The sequence below is a fragment of the Myotis myotis genome, unplaced genomic scaffold, assembly GCF_014108235.1.
Source record: "Myotis myotis isolate mMyoMyo1 unplaced genomic scaffold, mMyoMyo1.p scaffold_m19_p_8, whole genome shotgun sequence".
Classification (NCBI taxonomy): domain Eukaryota; kingdom Metazoa; phylum Chordata; class Mammalia; order Chiroptera; family Vespertilionidae; genus Myotis; species Myotis myotis.
In genome coordinates this window covers 69,469,461-69,490,954 of record NW_023416390.1, presented here as the reverse complement: position 1 = coordinate 69,490,954, position 21,494 = coordinate 69,469,461, and the positions used below count along the sequence as shown (strand labels likewise).

The 21,494-nt window shown below is 39.4% G+C and overlaps 1 protein-coding gene across 1 annotated transcript in view; it reads left to right on the top strand.

Moving 5' to 3' along the window:
* The window catches only part of ARHGAP15 (Rho GTPase activating protein 15), a 666,367-nt gene that overhangs the window by 390,181 nt on the left and 254,692 nt on the right, over window positions 1-21,494 (top strand). The window contains exon 9 of the mRNA XM_036320866.1: window positions 3,444-3,566. Coding sequence (XP_036176759.1) covers window positions 3,444-3,566 — 123 coding nt within the window. The remainder of the gene's footprint in view (window positions 1-3,443; window positions 3,567-21,494) is intronic.

Sequence of the window (21,494 nt, the reverse complement as noted above, 5' to 3'; positions counted from 1 at the left end):
TTGTACTGGTCACACGCCCTTCAGGGTGGGGGTCCCCACTGGGGTGCCTGGCCAGTCTGGGTGAGGGGCTGAGGGCTGTTTTCAGTCTGGGACTGAAGCGCCCAATTGTCCTTTTTTTCTTTTCTTTTTTTTATTCTGAGCCAGCTTTAGCTCTTTATCTCCAGCTCTTAGGCCTCCGCTCCTGAAAGCATGTATCTGGTTTGTTTAGGTTCTACAATCGAAACTCTGTATCAACTCCAGGTCTGATATCCCGGCTAGCTGAAAGCTGGTTTCTGGGGTTTTGTTTAGCTTCTATTTTTGTAACAATGTTTCAAACTGCCAGCTCAGAGGCCTGCAGCAGCAGGCGGGGAATGTTGGAGTCCTCCATCACTTGAAGGAAGCAAGCCTCATGTTAGTTTCAAGCTGCCTGGCTGCCAGCCACCATCTTGGCTGGCAATTAATTTGCATATCTCGCTGATTAGCCAATGGGAAGGGTAGCGGTCGTATGCCAATTACCATGTTTCTCTTTTATTAGATAGGACTAGAGGCCCGGTGCACAAAAATTTGTGCACTTGGGGGGCGGGGGGGGGGTCCCTCAGCCTGGCTTATGCCCTCTTGCAGTCTGGGACCCCTTGGGAGATAACGACCTGCTGGCTTAGGCCTGCTCCCGGGTGGCAGAGGGCAGGCCTAATCCCTAGGTCCAGCCCCTGGTCGGGCTCAGAGCAGGGCCGATTCGGGAGTTGGGGCGCTGCCCCCTGTCATGCACAGAGCAGGGCGATCGGGAGGTTGTGATGCCACCCTCAGGCACGCTCAGGGTAGGGCTGATTAGGGGGTTGAGGCACCATCCCCTGTTACACTCAAGACAGGGTCGATGGGTAGATTGCGGCTCCACACCCTGTCACGCACCGAGCAGGGCCAATCAGGGGGTTGGGGCGCTGCCTCCTGTCACGCACAGAGCAGGGCCCATCAGGGGGTTGGGGCGCCGCCCTCTATCACGCACAGAGCAGGGCTGATCATGGGGTTGGGGCGCCGCCACTCTCATACTCAGGGCAGGGCCGATGGGGAGGTTATGGCTCTACCCCGTCACACACAGAGCAGGGCCCTTGGGGTGGGGGGGTTTGGGCTCTGCACCCTGTCACACACAGATCTGCAGGGCAATCAGGGGGTTGGGGAGTTCCCCCGTATCAGGCACAGAGCAGGATGATCAGGGGGTTGGGCGCCTTCCCCTGTCATGAACAGAGCAGGGTGGATAGGAAGGTTGTGGCCCCGCCCCCTGTCACACACAGAGCCACAGGGCGATCAGGGGGTTTGGGCACTGCCCCCTGTCACGCTGATCCCGGTGCCGGGAGGCCTCTTGGCTCCGCTGATCCCGGTGCTGCGAGGCATATTACCCTTTTACTATATAGAATAGAGGCCTGGTGTACTGGTGGGGGCCGGCTGGTTTGCCCTGAAGGATGCCCTGGATCATGGTGGGGGTCCCCACTGGGGTGCCTGGCCAGTCTGGGTGAGGGGCTGAGGGCTGTTTTCAGGCTGAGGGTGACTGAAGCTCCCAACCGCTCCTTTTTTTGTTTTTTGTTTTTTGTTGTTTTTTTTTATTCTGGGCCAGCTTTTAGCTCTGAGGCTTGGCTCCAGCTCTTAGGCCTCCGCTGCTGAAAGTAGGTTTCTGGCCTTTGCTTACAATGTTGCGATCCTGCTGGCTGAAGCCCGGCAGCTTCTATATTTGTTACATAGTTGCTTAGAGTTGCAGCTTTGAGGCCTGCAGCGCCAGGCGGGGAGCGGTGGAGTCCTCCGTCACTGAATCAAGCAAGCCTCATGTTAGTTTCAAGCTGTCTGGCTGCCGGCCGCCTTCTTGGCTGGCAGTTAATTTGCATATCGCCCTGATTAGCCAGTGGGAAGGGTAGCGGTCTTACGCCAATTACCATGTTTCTCTTTTATTAGATAGGAAAACTTGCTTAATTAGACCTGATTTGTGATTTAGCTAAACTTTTCCCAGCCCAGTGAAGCACCCCAACTTCTCTTTCAGGTGATTTTCAGCAACACAGCAATAAATATCAACATGAAGCAGATTATTATTATAGATCATGCAGGGAAAACAAAGGGTAAAATATTTTACTGTAGCAGTGTTTAACTATATTCTGGGCAGTGAGAAAACCTGAAGTCATTTTCAAGTTCCACCATTTCTTACTTCTTTTCAGTCGGGCCAAATTTCTAAGTTTTCTAAACCTCCATTTTCTGGCTAATGAAAAGAAAATAGGATTCCACTGAGTCTCCTATCTACCTAATGCAGGACTTCTGTGAGGATCAAGTGAGATGAGGCTCGGGAAAACGCTTCCCAGACATTTGGTTACAGTGTAAAATGGTTTTACCTGGCTATGGAGCAAGTTGTGTTTCTGGGCTGAAGAAACTGCAAGGCTAGTCATTGCTAGGGAGGGGTAGCCAGGTGTTGCTACTTGACGTCATTACCCAGATGGAGAGAAGGACACTTAGCATATTAGCCTTTTTTATAGGTGGATTGAATTCATAGCCTTTAGCATGGAGCTTGATAATCAGTAGAGATTCAGCTAATATTTGTTCAGGAATTAATTTGATACTCACCTAATTTTGAAGATAAAGGTGAAGATAGGAAGCTGGGGATAGAAGACTGCTGAAGACAAGGAAAATGTTTGAGGCAAATTTGTGTTCCACAATTTGCCCTAGAACTGGTGGTAATTTGACATCATTAACAAGAATAAGAAATACCTGCTTCAGAAAAAGAAACCACTTTGGGTTAAAAGAAGAATACTGCCCTGGGCCAATGTGGTTCAGTTGGTTGCATGGTCCAGTGTACTGAAAGTTGGTTAGTGGTTTGATTCCCAGTCAGGGCACCTGTCTGGGTTGAGGGCTCTATCCCCGATAGGGGGCATGCAAGAGACAGCTGATAGATGTTGCATTTTCACATCAATATTTCTCTCTCTACCTCTACCTTCTTCTGTCTCTAAAATCAATAAAAAATACTTTTTTTAAAAGAAGAAGATTGACGTAATTATTTGGGCAATTAGGACCTTTGAAAATACCTGAATTACCTACAGGCAATATATAATTCTAATTAATGAAAATTAACAGTTCTGAAGTGTTTTCCCCCTTGTTTAGAAGAGTTTTGCTTTGAACTTAATTTTGTATATAGATACAGATGGGTAGAATTGCCCAACAAAGGTTATTTTGTTAACTATGAGGGAATAAAAATGAAAATAAATTGTGACCGTATGGAGCTAACCACATTCTCATTGCACATTCCCATTGCAGCCGAGCTAATATTTTCATATGGGCAAATTTTTGCTCATATGCCCTGTCTAAGCAGAAGGGCCTAAGCCATTAATTCAGGGAGTTGTTCCATAACTACTGTTTTCTATTCATATTAGCATAAAGTAATAATCATAAAGGAGAAATTTACTGAAAGCCTCTGCCTTTTTTTTTTTAATCTCCAGTGTTCAGACTGCATCATAGCGCTTCTGATACAAACGACAAAAACCGAGTTAAAAGCAGATTAAAGAAGTTTATTACCCGAAGACCTTCCCTGAAAACTCTGCAAGAAAAAGGACTTATTAAAGGTACAAAACATTTTATACTTTTTACAGTAACAATGATAAATGAATGTGCCTCTGTGACCATAGCTATTCAGCTCTAAAGGAATATTAGGATTTTTTATTCTTTTTAGGTTGCTTATTGGATGTTCTGCTCTATAGGAGAGAAAAGATAATTGTCCAGAAAAATAATCCTGAGAAATTAAAGGGTGCATCATAGAATTATTGCAAGAAATACTTAATTTTGCCCTCAGATCTGAGCTCTGCACCAGGAATAGAGAAGAGATATCTTAGTGGCCCATCAGAATGACTCCATGTCTCCTTGTGTCTGAACAATTCCAGTTTATACCCATCATCCCAGTATGCTTAGGAACGCATCCCTTTCCACTCTTAAGCATGTCCTGATTTGATGATAATGTATCTGATCATCCTAGTCATTGTCTGAAGTAAATTCTAGGAAGAAGTGTTAGGAAGGAAGTCCAAGACAAATGAGTATCATGAAAATTTGGGGATTTGAGAACTGGAAGCTGAGAGCGCAAACTAAACTTAAATTAGCAGGTATTCTGAAAACATATCTAAAGTAAATAATAAGATATCCTAGCACAATCTAACCACCAGAATAGAAAAAGATAAACTCTGGCATTACCCTAATTGGAATTCAGACCTTGGTTCTACCACTCATTTGTAATGACATTGGACTAGTTATGATCTCTCTGACCTCAATTATCTCATCTTTTAAATGGGAATACTTACACCCATCATTGACAGAAGTACTGAGAGAAATAAATGAGATAATTCATGTAAAACATTTAACAATTTCTGGAATATAAGTATTCAATTAATATTCACTGCTATTAAAGTTATTATTTATTACTTTTTTTTTTATTAGTTAGCATGCCAGATGGATGAAAGGATGAATGGATAGATTGAACCAAGGATGTAGAAATCTGTAACTGGAAATTGACTTATAGATCACAAAGCAAAAATATGTTATTTTCCTGACCAAGGAAACATATGTGCCAAGTCCATTATTCTCCCTGTTTTTCAGATTTTCTAACTGATGAATATATTTTAAAGTTAAATTTTTTTTTTTTAAATTGAAAATGGGCTACAATAAACTCAGAACAAAGTTGAAAGACTTATAGAAGTCAAAAGATGATTTAATATACAATTTTTCTCAGGAAGAGGGCAAAGCAGATTTTCATATTTTAGCAATACTTAATAAAATAATTATTTAAATAGTTCACAATTAGCTGTTTGACCTAACAATTTCAGTTTATTTTGAAACAAATGAACTTATCACAAAAATAATCTGTCATTTTGAACCAAACCTAGAAGGTGGAACTTTTGTGAAGCATGGACATAGGTATCACTAATAGAGTGGAGAATTCTTACAATGCAAGCATTTAGGGGTGGAAATATCACATATTTTGAATTGGCTCATCTCAAACTTTTACTCTGAAAATGTCCTTTTCAGTGCCACAGACAATATTTGATCCTCTACAAATTCAATTACATCCTGTATAATAAAACCCTAATATGCAAGTTGACCAAACAAAACAGTGTAAGATCTATGGAATGACTGGTCGTTATGACTCGCACTGACCACCAGGGGTCAGACGCTCAATGCAGAAGCTGCCCCCTGGTGGTCATTGAGCTCCCACAGGGGGAGCGCTGCTCAGCTAGAAGCCAGGATCAAGGCTTGTGAGTGCAGTGGCAGTGGTGGGAGCCTCTCCTGCCTCCACTGCAGGCGGGTGGCAAGGAGGAGGTGTCCTGGACTGTGAGGCCCCGGACTGCTAGAGGTTATCCGATTGCCAGCTTGGGCCTGATCCCGGGATTGGGCCCAAGCCAGCAGGCGGACATCCCCTGAGGGGTCCCAGACTGCGAAAGGGCACAGACCCGGCTGAGGGACCCTCCCCCCAGTGCATGAATTTCATGAACCAGGCCTCTAATATAATATTAGACCTACTATCTTTATTTCTACCTTAGAATTCATCTATAGATTATCATTTTCTCTTCTTTTTTAAATATATTTTTATTGATTTCAGAGATGAAGGGAGATGGAGAGAGAGAAAGAAATATCAATGATGAGAGAAAATCATTGATTGGCTGCCTCCTGCACAACCCCCACTAGGGATGGAGCTCCCTACCCCAGCATGTACCTTGACCCAGAATTGAACCATGACCTCCTGATTCATAGGTTGATACTCAACCACTTAGACATGCTGGCTGGGCCCCATAGATTATCATTTTTTTACATAGGATTCAGTTGCAGGTTACCTGCCATCTTGAAAAAAAATCAAATAAAACCAGATTATTAGCCCAAACAATCCCAATCTGACATAAAGTCTAAATTTTTCATGACTCTGGAAACATGAAAAGTCTTTTAATTCAGTGGCAGGGTCTGGCCCAATCAAAATGCTAAGGAATTAATAACTGTGGTGCTGTAGGATTGGTCTCGGAAAGCACCAGAGATGCTGGATGCCTAATGCAGCCTTCATGCTGATGCAATGGAACCCCTGAGCACACTCTGCTGTGTACGTTTCCTATATTCCAGCCCCATTAAGTTTTCACCATTGCTGACCAATGAGTCAGTATTCATTAGTAGGGCTGTGGAAAATCTTTGTGAAATTCTGATTTGATAAGCTGCCATTGTTGTCTCCAGTGGAATTTTCTTCCAAATACAGATCATTATGCAAATATAGTCACTTCTTGGGTTTGTTTCAGTTTTACTATGAATTTTTTAAAGGCTTTTACTGAGATTTTTTTTAACTGAGTAAAAAGTATTAAGCCAATTTTTAAAGCTATAGGCCCAGTATAATTTAATACTTTAAGTTTATATTTTTAGCATACCTAAGGAAAAGGTCTCAGATGTTTTGAAGGGCTATAAAAATTATATAAAATAAATGAATGATTAATGGTTAAATAGTTAATTTCTCCAAGTAAAATGACTTAACTTTTTCAAGGAAAATTATTTAGAAAAAGCAAAAATGGCGTTTTAAATGGTTCTGTAGTGCATTTGCCCAAAGATTATGGATCATATTCTTTAAACTGTCTAATTGTCCAGACCGGAATACAGCCCTTCTTTATCAAGGTTCAGGAAAGCTGTGTGAGGTAGTTGGGGTCTTACAGTGTGCTTCCTGCTTCCTGGGAGGGGCTTCGCAGGGTCACAGACACTTTCCACAGTGGTTAGTCTTTCATGCCATGTTACCAACAGGTTGAGAGGCCTGAGCTTTGAATTCAGCCGGTCTTTATGGAGCACCCCCTTAGAGTCAGGAAGGGCCGTGCTTTATTGACTTTATAACGCCCAGTATAACTGTGAAAAAAGAATTGTCCCAATATCATATGGTCCAAACTTAGTCAAAAACCCTTTCTTCAAAACGTTTTTTGTACTCAGGGACTCCTGGCCAATATGTGATTTCATTGGCTCTAATATAGATCTGGAGTTACTTGATGTGGCTGAATTTTCTAATTTTTTAATGAGTAATGAGAAGGGCACACTGTGAAGCCAAAAAGGGGCCCAAAGGTAATTCTGAATGACCACCCAACGGAGAGAAATCTTCATAGTTCAGGTGGGTGCTGCTAGCAATCACTGTCCCATTGCAGGGGTAGCTTCTGAAAAGCCTTCCATTTCCCCAACTGCTTTCACATTTGGCAAGGGGGGTGGGTGAGGGGGGAGATGGTGAGCGCTTTTATTTTATTTTTTTAACTTTTTTGTTGAAAGTATTACAAATGTTCCCCCTTTTTTCCCCCTTGGATCCTCTCCACCCTGTTCTGGCCCCCTCCCCAGTCCTTCCTCCTCACTAATGTCTGTCCATGGGCTTTGTATATATGCGTATAAATTTTTTGTTTAATCTCTTCTCATCCGCCTCCCCTCCTTCTGAAATATGTCAGTCTGTTGCATGTTTCAGTGTCTCTGGATCTGTTTTGTTCATCAGTTATTTTCTTCATTAGATTCCACATATAAGTGAGGTCATGTGATATGCATTTATTGCATTAAATACCTCATTGGAAATAAACTTGAATCAATTTAATACATAAATTATTGAATTGAGAGGGTGCATTTTAGGGTGGTAGGTATGTGTGTACAGATCCTCTACTTGCTTTTAGAACTGAAATAATAACTTTAGCATCAGCCAAACTACTTTATGTAATCTTTCAAGTAACAGCATTGACATCCAAGAACAGAAAACACCTGGCAACACACTTTTTAGAAAAGATAACAATTGCTTGGGGTTTTTTTAGGAGTAAGTAGTATTTCCTTATATGAAATGATAGAGAGAATTGTATGTTTAGAAAGTAGTTTCTTTCACTTAATATGGGCAAAACCATACTGGATAATGTTAGTAGAAATTGAAAGCAATGCTGGACTAATTCTATTTTTTAGTTTGATATATTGTTTGATTGTGAATTTCTCATACAAACTTTTTCTCCCAGAGTTTACTTTTTTTCTTGCTTTCAGGGCCTTTACATTATTAAGGGTTTGTTTAATTATCTCAATTAAACAGTCTATATAAATTCTAGTCTAGAAATGTCTGCCTTGTCCCCCAGAATATCCTTCCACCTTCTTATACCAAGTTGCTTTGGTTGCTTTTCAGTCTTCACCTTTGTCACCCTGTGACTTCCTTTCACTGATTTTTCTGAGCTGTATTCACTGGCTTCTGAACCCCGTGCCTTGTCTTTACTGTTTTAAATTCTTTTATTGCTATGTAACAACCTCAGTAGCTCATTTAGAAAACATGAGACCTTGACTATCTAAGCATATCTTCAGAATCCCCATGTACTTGATCAATAGTTTAGTTGGGCATACAATTCCATTGCCTTTAGAATACAGAGTTGCAGATTCCATTTCTTATTTTTGTTACTTTGACTTTTTTTTTTCTTTCAGCATCATTGGGGTTTTTTGTCTTTATTATTAGAGATTCTATAATCAAGGTGATGTGCAAAGTTGGCAGAATTTTAAAATTTTATTATGCTTGGAATTCAGCTTGAAGAATTGTGCTTCTCTTCAGCTTTGGAATTTTTTTCTCTTTATTATTATGTTGATAAGTTTATTCCATTAAATTTTTCTTGCCTTTGGAATATTCAAGACATGAGTATCAGATCATCAGTTGATTTTTCACATATTCTGAAAGAATTCTCAATTTTATCCTCCTGTCTTTTTATGAATTCATTTTTAACTTTAAAAATGTATTTCCATTGTTTTGGATGCATTCCTTATCTTCTGTTTTTTGTTTGTTTTTTTGTTTGTTTTATTTGCACATTCACATGCCACAAGGGCAAAAGCTTTGCTGAGCAATCTACCCCCATAACTAACAGTGAGGATAGTACTTTGCACTTCATATATATATATTAATTAAGTGGGAAAACAGAAAATAGGTTATATATTTTGAATTTATTGAAATGAAATAGGTAAATTTTTTGTCACTTTGAAATTTGTTTTTTATTTTATTTTTTTAGTTTAAAATGGTCTTTCCAGTTCTTTGAATCATCATTTTCACATAGGTTCCTTTCTTTTACATATTTGTCTAATTTTGTTTTAATCACATTAGTGACTTAGCTCAAATATCTGATGGGCAGTGGTTGCCCATTCTTATTATATAACTAGAGGCCGGGTGCACAAAAATTTGTGCACTCGGGGGGGGGGGGGCGTCTCTCAGCCCAGCCTGTGCCCTCTCGCAGTCTGGGACCCCTCGGGGGATGACCACCTGCTGGCTTAGGCCCGCTCCCTGGGGAATTGGGCCTAAGCTGGCAGTCAGACATCCCTCTGGCAGCTCGGGAGCCCTTTGGGGATGTCCATTTGCCAGCAGGGAGCAGGCCTAAGCTGTAGTCCGACATCGTTAGCACTGCTGAGGAGGCGGGAGAGGCTCCCACCACCACTGCTGTACTGGCAGCTGGCAGCCTGGCTTGTGGCTGAGCAGAGCTCCCCCTGTGGGAGCACACTGACTACCAGGGGGAAGCTCCTGCATTGAGCATCTGCACCCTGGTGGTCAGTGTGTGTCATAGTGACCAGTCATTCCCAGTCGTTCTGCTGTTAGGGTCAATTTTCATATTACCTTTTTATTATATAGGAGTGCCTGGCCAGCCTGGGTGAGGGGCTGATGGCTGTTTCCAGGCTGGCCACAGCCCCTTCAGGGTGGGGGTCCCCCTTGGGGTGCCTGGCCAGCCTGGGTGAGGGGCTGATGGCTGTTTGCAGGCTTGCCACAACCCCCAGCCACGCAAGCTCCTAGTGGAGGCTGGTTAGAAGCAGGTATCTGGGATTTATTTGTCTTCAATAATTGAAACTTTGTTGCCATAAGTGGAGCTCAGGGCAGGCAGGAAGCTTGGCTTCCTCCATTGCCTAGGCAAGCAAGTCTCCTGCTTGCTCCAGCTCCGTGGCTGCCAGCTGCCATCTTGGTTGGGTTAATTTGCATATAGCAGTTCTGATTGGCTGGTGGGTGTGGCTTAGAGCGTAGCGAAAGTATGGTCAATTAGCATCTTTGTCTTTTATTAGTGTAGATGAGGCTGTACAAAGATTAGCTAAAGCTTTGTATATATGGATAGAATTTGTCAGTGATATGCTTTTGCTGTAGGGTGATCTGTAGGGACTCACATCTGCCTCAAGCATCTCATATTTCCAAACAATGTAGAATGACATATACTCTTGATTAACTGAATCCATCTTTATAAATTTTTAATGATTATAGAATTTTCAACTTTTATTTTGCAATTAAGGAAATTGAGTTTATTGGAAAGCATAGCAGCTTTAGAATTTGACTAAGCTAGTTTTAAATCTGGATTCTGCCATTTGCCAGCTATATAACTTAATATTTGGTTATTAACTTTTTCATTAATGACATTTACATCATAAAATTTAAGTGAAATGATATATGGAAATAACCTTGCACAGTGCCCAGCTTATCATGACAGTTCAGCAACTTCTTGTCTTCTTCCCATTCTTCCTTCATCCCTTCTTTCTCTCCTTCTACCTTTCCCTTCTTTTCATCTCTCTTCCCTTTCTTTATTTCCCTCTTCTTTCTTTTGCTACTTAGATTTATAGAGCATATTATGCCCATAATGCCACCAGAGAACCTTTTTCCCAAGTAGCCTTTTAAAGATTGAGAAATTAATCCAGACAAGTGTCAAGGGAAGGCAGCAGTAACTCACTTACTTTAAGGAAAGTATACACATAATTTGCACTTGACTCATATTTATATTTTTGATAATTTTTATCATGTACTCTTTATATATAAATAAACATGAGCTCATTTTATTTCCTAACTATACCCACTTACAGAGTGCCATCTAATTGTTAGGACATTTACCTAGTAAGTAATTACCCACACAGACAACTAATTGTTTAAGGTTTCTGTTATAAGAGGAAATAATGTCTTTGAAATTATAGTGCTTTTGTAAAATATATCAATTATATCGAGAAGTAAAGAAATATTTGCCATTCAAACTGTAGATACAAGTTATCAGCCCTACACTTTCAACAGCCATGTTTATGGATAGCAAAATGATTGAGTTAAGAGGAAAGTATTTTTTTAAATAATTTGTTAGAACTTATATATGACAGAGCAACTGACCTGTCACATTATTAATTCATGCAAAAAGTATATGAGCAATACTGCAATACACCTTTGAATACAGCATGCTCCAATTTGCCACTTGATCATTGTTAGTCTGAGAATAATTGTATTTGAATTTATATATTGGGGCATGGGTCTGTCATTGCTTGGCCCGGAAATACTCTCACAACTTCCAAAATATGCACGAATGTGCCCAAAAATATCTTGTAAATCTTCTTTTCCTTAAACTTTTTTTATGATTCATAATTGAACTGTGATCCTTACAAGTGAGCTATGTCATGATTTAATATTAGCCAAAATTAATAGCTAACCTTAAGCTTCTTTATCTTGGCCTATAAGCTTCCTGGTTCGCTTGCATTTATAGTTCCCAGGCACTTTCTGTAATTTAAAGGCTCTTGGGAGCAAATGTGTTGGTAATAGAGTACCAACCACATAGCTAGCTTTTGCTCAATAATAACACACAGGTCACCATGAGAGATGGCAAATGTTGAGAAAAAGGTGCACCTGGATAGCAGGTTAAGCCCATGGATTTTAAAAGCCTGTTATCCAGGGAGGAAATGATCCAGGTCTTATGAGATATTGAGAGCAGAATAGCTTTAGAGCAACAAGAGAAAAATGAGGTCCAGAAATGGGAGTGAATTAGGTAAGTGGAGAAAGAATAAGCCAGAATAATAAATCGGTTTCCTTGTGGTTCAAGAACTTACTTTCTTATGCAGAGAGAACGTTTTACACAGGCATTAGTTAGAATTTAATATTATTTGAGATGGTGACTTATAACTACTTGATTTTTAGTATCTATAAAAATAATATCCTGGTATAACCTACTATATTGTGTGTATTTGTAAATAGCAATAGTAATAATAATTCTCCTTATTCCTTCTTTTAAATTACAGTTCTTGCCCTTTGAGTCAAGTTCTCAAGATCTTTCTCCTTTTTTAACTAAAAGAAAATACTGAATAATATCTGGTTTTCATCCTAAAACTGACTGGATGGTGTGTATAGCCATGCTAAATGCTGAGAATATAGGAAGGACAAGACCCAATTGATTCCGAACCAGGATATTGGCTTTTTTTTTTTTTTTTGCCAATGACCTCTGAAGCCCATATTAAATTTTGCTCTGGTGGTAGATGTTGGTTTTATTCATTTCATGAACTATCTGTCCTTAAAAGGTTTCCCAGAATTGTGGCATACCCTACATGGTTAGTGTAATTCTGGTGCCAGTTGAAGATTTTGTCTCTAACTAAGCCCTGCAGTTTCAGGACTGACAAGTTTCTATATAATAACAAGAAATAGAGCATGAACACCAGTAAGGAAACAGCAACAGGTAAAGACAGGTTTGCTTCAGAACATAAATCTGTATCATGCTTTAAGCCTACCCTGTGCTTAGAGTCAAGTTGTGTGGGTGTAGATTGTAGAAAAGTACAAAACCTTCCCTTCCATCCCTGGCATTGCCCCAGTCAAGATTTATATGCTGTCAGAGGCATATCCTCAACCAGTTGCAGATGACCCAAAGTCAGGCTAACGTGATATTTCCTTCTTGTGTCAGGAGGCTGCTGCCCTCTGGAGAGGTGGCCTATGACCCTTTCAATCCTCTAATCACATCCTAAATCTTCCTTCCGTGAAACCACCTGAAGAGAAGAAAGAGATACAGGGCTCTCATCAGTGTTCACAGGAATCCCCCTTTTTAAAGGATAAACATTTGTTCTTGATACCCTACTGTTCTCCAGCAGGTCTTCTCCTACCACATAGTTCCCTGGTGACACCTAAACGCAGCTTCAGAGGCAGTGGGAGCTTCTTTAGCTTAGTTCTCCTTAGCGTTTCAGGGCCCCTGTAGACCCTGTGAACTGTATCTGAAGCCAGTGCTGGCTCTTCACTTTCTCCTGTGCAGTTTTGATCACTCCATGGCTTACACAAAGTGCTAGCTGATGATTTCACTCTGTGGTAATGTGGATAATGGAAGGGGAGGAAAACAGAATTGCATCCTGACCTGAGCTTGGTAATTGGAACAAATGTATGAATGTTTCCTCTGTGGTGAGAAGAGTTGAATTTTCTATAGCACTTGAGAAAAGAGGGACCCGCTTCTTCCTTACTTCTGCTATAACTGGGGTTGGAGAGTCCACATTCTGTGTACACTGAATATGTCTTAGTGACAGTCCATATCAGAGCTCGCACATTATCCTACCTCCTATCTCCTGTCTCCTCATCAGGGTCCACACTCAGCAGATGTGAGGACTGCGGCAAGCACAATAAATATTAATATCGACAATTAATTTTGACATAGCCTAAGATTAAAATATTGCTCTTTTATTTCCTTTAGCATCACTGACAGATTGGCTCACAAATATTTCCCCTCAAATGTATGCCTATCATAAATCAATTCTACTTCACAAATTCCAAAGATAAAGAAAACAAATTTGGGGGGAACAAATTTTGTTCAATATAAAAAAAAAAAAAATCATCCCCTTTTGACTTGTTATTTTACCTGATTAGTGACATTGAAATGTAACCAGCCTCTGCAAAATTTAGTCATCAGAGCAATAGCTCCTTGTTGCATAAGTGCTAGACTAGCATTTTCTATTTTTCTCTGTGGGAAGGAGGCAAGAGGCCATTTCACAATTTGGATAATCATAATTGGTGGCCTGTCAGTGTTAGTCAAATTGCAGAGTGAAGAGGTAGAGCTCCCAGCTTCTCTTTGAAATGGACTATATTGCTCTAAGTGTGTTTTTATCAAAGCATGTTCTGGGGCAACAGATCTGAAAACATAAACTTTATGTAGCATTATTCTTCCTTAGATATTTCCCTTTAATATGTTCTTTCTTTTTGAAGATAAAATAAAAGTACATAAAAGAGTTCTGGGAATAGGCAGCTATATGTCATAAACACCCTTCACTCCCCTGGCCCTGGGCCCCCGGCCCCCGAAATTTGGAAGTGATTTGATTGAAGTGATGACTGCCTTGATCTTGTTGGAATGCTCCTCCTTCTTCGTTGTCTTCTCGCTCTGGGAGGCAACAACCCTGTTGTGGAGTCATTTGGGGAGGGAAAGAGGTATTTCAAGCAACCATGTTTTCCAAACACAAAATTGAGACACATGGCCTGACAGTGACATAATATTTGAAATAGGGACTGTGCTCAGAGATCCGGAACATATGGTTGAAAGGGTTTTCTTATAAAAAGCAACTATTAAGATAGTTTCTAGATTCTTATTCACAAAAGGCACATTCCTCCATTCCTTTTATTTGCATTTAAAATATTACCCACAAATCAGAAGACTGACCAGTTTCCCCTCAAACACGTCGCTTTGCCGGTGCTAGAAGCACCCTGTTGACTAGAAAGTTAAAGGCACAGCCATCAAGGAAGCAATGCAAACCAGACTGCCAAACATATTATGAATATATGGCTCTTCTTAAAAATGCTAGTTGGTTTTTCATACTGGAGTATTGACTAACTGTCTGTGTTTGATGTATGGTTTACCAGCCTGATGCCGACTTATGGTTAGAGCTTAACTTGTTAGTTCTGCTTTTGCAGCCAATTCAGAATAACTACAGATGCCTCGAGATATTAAAATTGACTGCTCAAATGGACTCAGTGTGGGGGTTTCATTGGTTTTAAATTGATAACAGCTGAAAGAGTGAATGATTAAAGTGTACATGGCATAGGACACAGCTCTTTCATAGGAATTCTTGTGAGCAAATTCCCTTCGTGTGGGAATTTTTTCTTTCTTTTTATATCAGTTATTTCTAAGCAATCTTGGGTTAAAATTTTAAATTGCACAGGAGGCTGCAGATAAAATAATTCCTGAGAAACTGAGATACATTTTGATGAAGTGGGTTTCTATTCTGTGGGGAACATTTAAAGTTAAGTAGCATTCCATAAGGTGGTAATTGTGTCTATTTCCCAGGCATTTGAGTTAAATAAGCTGCATAGGAAGCATAAACTGTCAGAATAGAAGGGTTGGAGTGTTGTGTACATCTCTTTCTTCAACTCACAAAAAACCAAAGCTCCAAAGTACCTTATCACAGATAAGTCAAACAAAGCCTCTGCTTTGCTTTCTGATTCTCCTGGGAACTGTTATTTGTTTTCATTATTTAAAAAGATGATCTGAGTGCTTTCTTCTTACACAGAAAAAAAAGAACACAAAAGAGAATTAACACAACTTTTTTCCCTCTTCCTCAAATCAGCAACACGTATAAAAAAGGTTTTATGAAAATGTACTTTCACAGTTTAATTGTAGCTTAGGGGGAAAGCCCAGTAAAGAATTCAGAGAAATTTAAAGAGGTTTACAAGAAAGAAATATCTGTTTACGCACTCACTCTTCAACTTACATTTTCCCAAGAGTTCAATGTCCTTACTATCCAATACTGTAATCTAACCCCATTCTCTTTTCAATTGTTTCTAGTATTTTACCTTTGATATTCCATGAAAAAATACTAGAAGTACTTTATATAGCTTATAGAGAACATCAATCTGTAATAATAAAATTAGGTTAGAGTTTATTGAAGAAATATAAAGCTAAATATTATGTACCCATTTCACATATTAACTTTTAAATGAAAAACTAAAACGTTGTGCCCAGCTAGCATGTATCAAACATGTAGCAAATAGCAGCTGTTAATTACAATTAGTGGAATAAGAGATTTAGATGTTTGACAATAACCTTGATTGGTGAACACAAATATATAAATATATATATATGAATATATATATATATATATGAATATATATATATATATTCAGATAGGTAAGATAGTCAAATTATGAAGAATACTCTAATTATGAAACAAAATAAGTCACATGTATTTCACCAGTATTTATAAGAAAATATGTTACATATTTACTGCTCACCCAAATTATAACCTGTGTAGCTGAACTAAGTCTTAAAATTACCTAACTTTGTGCCTTCCTGAGCTGCATGCAGCCATTGAATCATGCATTGTGTTGAGATGGATAACTGGTGCAGATAACCAGGTCAGAGGCTGCCTCAAGGATTGACATTTTCATAAGATCTATTTCCCTTAGAAATGTGAGAGCACAAGAGAAAAATTTTCATTCTCTTTCAACAGTTGTTGAGCTCCAATTTTTTAATGATGTTCTTATCTACCCATATTAGACAGGAGGGAGATTTTAGAGGAGATGTCATCCAAGTTAAACACATGTGAGGGTCATTAACTTGAATATATCACTCCTAACTTGCCCCTTTGAACTTGGAACTCAAACTCATAGGAGGAAAAGAAAAGATGGAGGCAGGAGCTGACTGGCCTCAGTTAACCTCACAGTGAAAGAATCTATCATGCAACCAGAGGCTGAGGAATAAGAAAGCAGATGGTCTGCAAATATCTTGAGGACATCTAAATATCTTCATATTCCAAATAATCTAAATTTCAGACAAGCCTTTACTCCCCCAGACTCCTTCATCATTTGTACCACTAACATACATTTATTTTCTGAACAGTAAAATACTGTGTTTACATCTTTTGTGACTCCACATTTTAAACGCATTGGGGCCTTGAGCATGTTACAGTTTTTCCATCTTAAAAAAGTAATTAGCACAGGAGCACATTCAATATTATGTAAGGAATTTGACAAGACCTCACTTAATATTTTTTTAGAAACAATTAACATGTCAAAAGAGGAAGTGAGGGCTCATTTTGGTTATAAATCTGTTTACATAATTACCAGTTGAAGAAGTCAAACATTTTAGGGAGGAGGAAAAAAAGCAAGGTTAGGCCCTCTCTTCATCATTGAATTTCCAATGATGTCAAATTCTCTAGCATGTTTCCTTTATTCATGTACACACTTGCCTTGAGGCCCCTTTAATCAGAAAGATCGCAGATTTGTAGTATGAGTGAATAATCTTGAAGAAAGGTAATATTGTCAGAAAAACACTTAATCATATGACAAGAGACAATTAAATCTGTGTCTGAGGTTATGTTTAACTCAAGATGCCACAGTAATATGGAGAAAATGTTTCAAGGGAGGCTATGTAGTTTAAGAATACATATGCAGTGCCATGTACCAGAGCACTACATCAGTAGATATGCCTGTCTCATGCTGTAGCATGGAGGACAGAATGGACAGCAGAAGCCCTGGTCAGGGAGTGGTGGCCTCAGAAGGGACTGGTGGACAGGAAGTGGATAGTGGGGGGAAAAGGAACTACAACCTTGATCCAGGACCAGAAGATAGAGAATAAATAGCCCATTCGAGATAGTTTGGGTGATGGATGTCATATCTGAGGAATTGTGGAGATGGTAGTAAATACTTTTGGGTAAAGTTTTAGTGGAAAACACTTTCCTGTGATAACCCAAAACCATCTGTTCCTACAATCCGTTATTATAATCTGAGCACCACCAGAAGCCTAGAGGAAGCTTCTGTCTCCCAGATGCAATTCTCCAAGTCAAGAGTCTGAGAAGCTGCTGTGGGTTTGTGTTGAGCTGCAGTTTCACATACGGAACTGGATAATGGACACTCATCTGAGATCTGCTACAAGGAGTCTGTACTTACCACTTTGGCACACCATCTGGAGGCTAGAAATGGTGTAGGCAGCCTCTGCAAAAGAAGGGTCCCAGTCTGTTGCCCCAATTATTTCCAGCCTAGAATCCTAGGCTCACAAAACATGTCATAAGAAATACAGCCCATTCTTGAGAAAAAGAGATACTCGCACACAAAACTGTACTTAGTTTTATATCTTGGTTAAATATATAAAGGATGTTTGAAATAATTAAACATATGAAAGACTATTTGCCACATTGAGTCTGGGTCCACATGGTGTGAAGTGAAAAGGTGGTGGTGACAAGCACCCCTGTGCTATTTGAAAGAGCTATATGTGTTGTATTTTTCTCAGGCCTACAGTGTATTGCAGTTGTTTAGCCATGAAGATCACCGAGTGTTGAAGTAGATTTGAAGTCTAGTCTTGGCTCTGCTACTTACCTGTTTTGTAAATTTGGTCAAGTAAATGAAACGTCTGACTTACTTTCTAGGAATTATAGGACTGTTGATACTATGCCAAGATCAAATAGTATAGTAAATTGTAACTATTAATTCTTATACACTACTCCTAATTCTACTCTTATTATGACATGGCATATTGCAAATGCTCCTTCTCCTGAAGGCAGAGTAGACTTCTGAAAATGGCTAAACAGATAATTATGGTGAGATTTTGTGACAATGCATTACTAAAGCCAACATTTTGAGCATTCTGTGTGCCTAGCACTGTGCTTGTTGCATTGCACACACTATCCAATAATAAGGATGCAGAAGTGTGTTTGCATTCCTTTATACTTCAATTGTTATTCATATTGCCTGCTAGTACATATTCTTTAAATAACTATGCTCTAAGAGGGTACAAAATTACATAAAGTAAAATCCCCCAAGTAATGAGCAAGGGAGATAAATGTACAACAAATATGACATAATATAGCAAATGTCTAATGTTTTAAGGGGCATTCAGGCCACAGATTACAAGTGGGAAAACTGTGGGAAAGGTAAAGTATCCCTTATGATCTTTAAACTGAATCTTGACTTAAATATTTGAACATGTGAGAAATGGGTGAGATGTTCAAGATGCACAGTTATGGCAAAGCAGGGGGGGACTGTGTTGTGAACAAAATGCAGAGGGCTTGATGAGAGTGCCTGTGGCAGATGTTTTGCATAGTGCCAGGATAAGGAGTTTTTACTTGATTTTAGAGGCAATTTCATTATTCACTCAGTACCCATTATTTTTATTAATTTGGCAAGCATTTATGGAGGATCTACCATCTGACAAGTGATAGGTCAGACACTGGGCCCACAAAGATGTATAGATGTGACTCCTTTCAAAATGAGATACTCTAGCACTGCTTAGAAAAAAATAGCCAAAAAAACACTTCCAAATCCTGAAAAACTTGGCTTCACTGTAGTAGACCAATGGGAAGATATATAGAGTTAATGCTTATACTTAATTCCTAGCTCACCTCAACAGCCCATGGATGTGAAAGAAATAACCCTGACATAAAACACAAATATCACAAGTCATGGCTCCCACTTGTATTTCTGGAAGCCCCTGGAATGTACTGCATATGATGAGGACTGCCTGCCTCATGTTCATCTCCTTTATAGTGCATTGCCTCTAAACTGACCTAGGAAGACACCTCACCATGGCCATGAAGCCAGTATCTCCCGAGAGATGGCTGCCTCACTGCCCAGGGGCAGTCCAGGAGCTTCTGAACTTATAAAACATTCCAGGTGCCAAGCAATGCTCTCATCCCTCTGGTTCCTGCTGCATTTCTCCATCCACTCTGTTGCCAGAGCAGATGGGAAGACTGCCCTTCTCCCCGGCCACCTGCATGTTAATTTAGGGCCTAAAGCAACAGCTCTTAAGCTCTGAATCTGACAAAGTGAGAAAAGAGTTTCTTTTCATTCTGTCTGAGGCTCTTTCCTCAACAGAAGTCATATCTACTCCCTGGGACTTATCTAGGACATATGTACCATTTTGCAACCTCTCAGAATTCTCTCTGGTCTCCATAAGCTCATAATTTATCTTAAATCGTGCTGTGTTTTGTTTTGTTGTTTTTCTTTCACCAACTAATATTGATGCTTTCAATTAGAAATCTGGGTGGTGAATGTCATTCTGCCAATTTGGTAGGCAGACCCAACTGAGATACTGCATTCCATCTTTATATGCGACCATCCCCCAGAAACGTAGGTCCTGCTAGTGGGAAAAGTAATGTAAGTGAAGAGTGTGCAATAAACACAGGAAATGTGCAATATGCACAGTGCATCTCACAGTTAGATACTACTTACTCAGTTCTGTAGGCAGCTTTGGGACAGGATAAGGTGTTTTAGAAATGTTATTGTGTAGTCACTTTCTACAATAAGGGCCTAAAATAGAGAAACACACAGTGTATTTGACTGGAGGCCCAAAAGAGATAAAATGTTTTTGAAAATATGTGCAGTATGACCTCCCAATTTGGGCTTGTAACCCCTTCTCTCCAATTACATTCCTGGAAATGTTTTTTAGTTTCTTTGCATGGAGTAACCAGTGGACCACATTGTTCAGAGCAGCCCACAGGAATGAGCCAGCCTGCACAGAGCTCATACCACACCTCCACGGAGCTAGCTGACACTTCCACAGAACCACATGCTTCCCCAGCTCTTAATATGGTTTATTATAAAATCCTTTACCTGCCTCAAAGCACTTTTCATCAAAGCCGCTTTTAAGCTGAAGCTGAGGACTAAAGAATGCCTTTAACAGAATCCTGAAATAGCTTTTAACCCGAGGCTGAGAAGAGAAAGTGCTTTTAACCTAAAGTGCTTTCCTCTTAGGTACTTCAATGTGTGCCTAGCACTCAGCATTAGTGGCTATGAGAACACCCTTAAGACCCAAATGAAAGAGACTCCATTATAGATATTCAAGGCTGTTATATTAATATATTACAAGTAATATTTGAAATCATTAAGCCATTTTACTCCAACTAAATTTGAATCTTTTCTTATTGAACTATGCATTCATGCAAATAAATTGAAATCTTACCACCTGGGATACTCACAAATCTATGCTGCTATTAGGAAAAGTACCTTGTTCTTTCCTGGATTTTACTTAAATTTGAAGTGAGTCAAAATCCCCGCCCCCCCTCCACCCTAAAACAATCTTTCAACTTTTATCAATCACTGAATGACATTTCCAGCTTTAGTCCATACTCATTGAGCTAAAAAGGTAAATTAAATTATTCAGAATTAATTCAATCAATTATCTGAATAAATTGTATATATCAAGCTTTCTCTTTACACTTGTCACTCAAACAGAAATAAAGGTACTGATTTCATAGTAGTTTTAACCCCCCAGTGAAGTTCCTACTAAGTCAAGTAAGTAGGGAACCTAATCGGTAAGTTTTAACTTCAGAGAATTACAGTAAGTTATGTGATTGAACCATTACAGTAAGTTATGTGATTGAAGATATATTTTAAGAATATAAAGTGCACACAAATATGGGATAAGGTAGCAGAATTTGACATCTTTGAATGTTATCCCTCCTGCCTTTTTTTTAGTCCCCTCTGTAATTCTAATGAAAGGAAGACGGGCAACTGAAAAGCAGAAAATATTGTCAACCGAAGCTCTAAATAATCAGTCTTTGCTAAATCAAATTTGGTCATGTTAATTATCCAAAATGCACTGATGCAAACTAAACTGAAACATATTGTTCTCATACTTGAGTGATCATGGAACAATCTTTAGATATACTAATCACTTTTTTTATACATTCTTTTCATTTATTCACTTATGCGTTCATTTGGCAACAAGAAGGGAATGAAATAGAATTTAAGAAAAATAAAAGAAATTACATTTATCTTGTTCTACTTTATAAAGTTTTCATCACCATGAACATTATTTTTTAACTTTCTGTACCTAAAA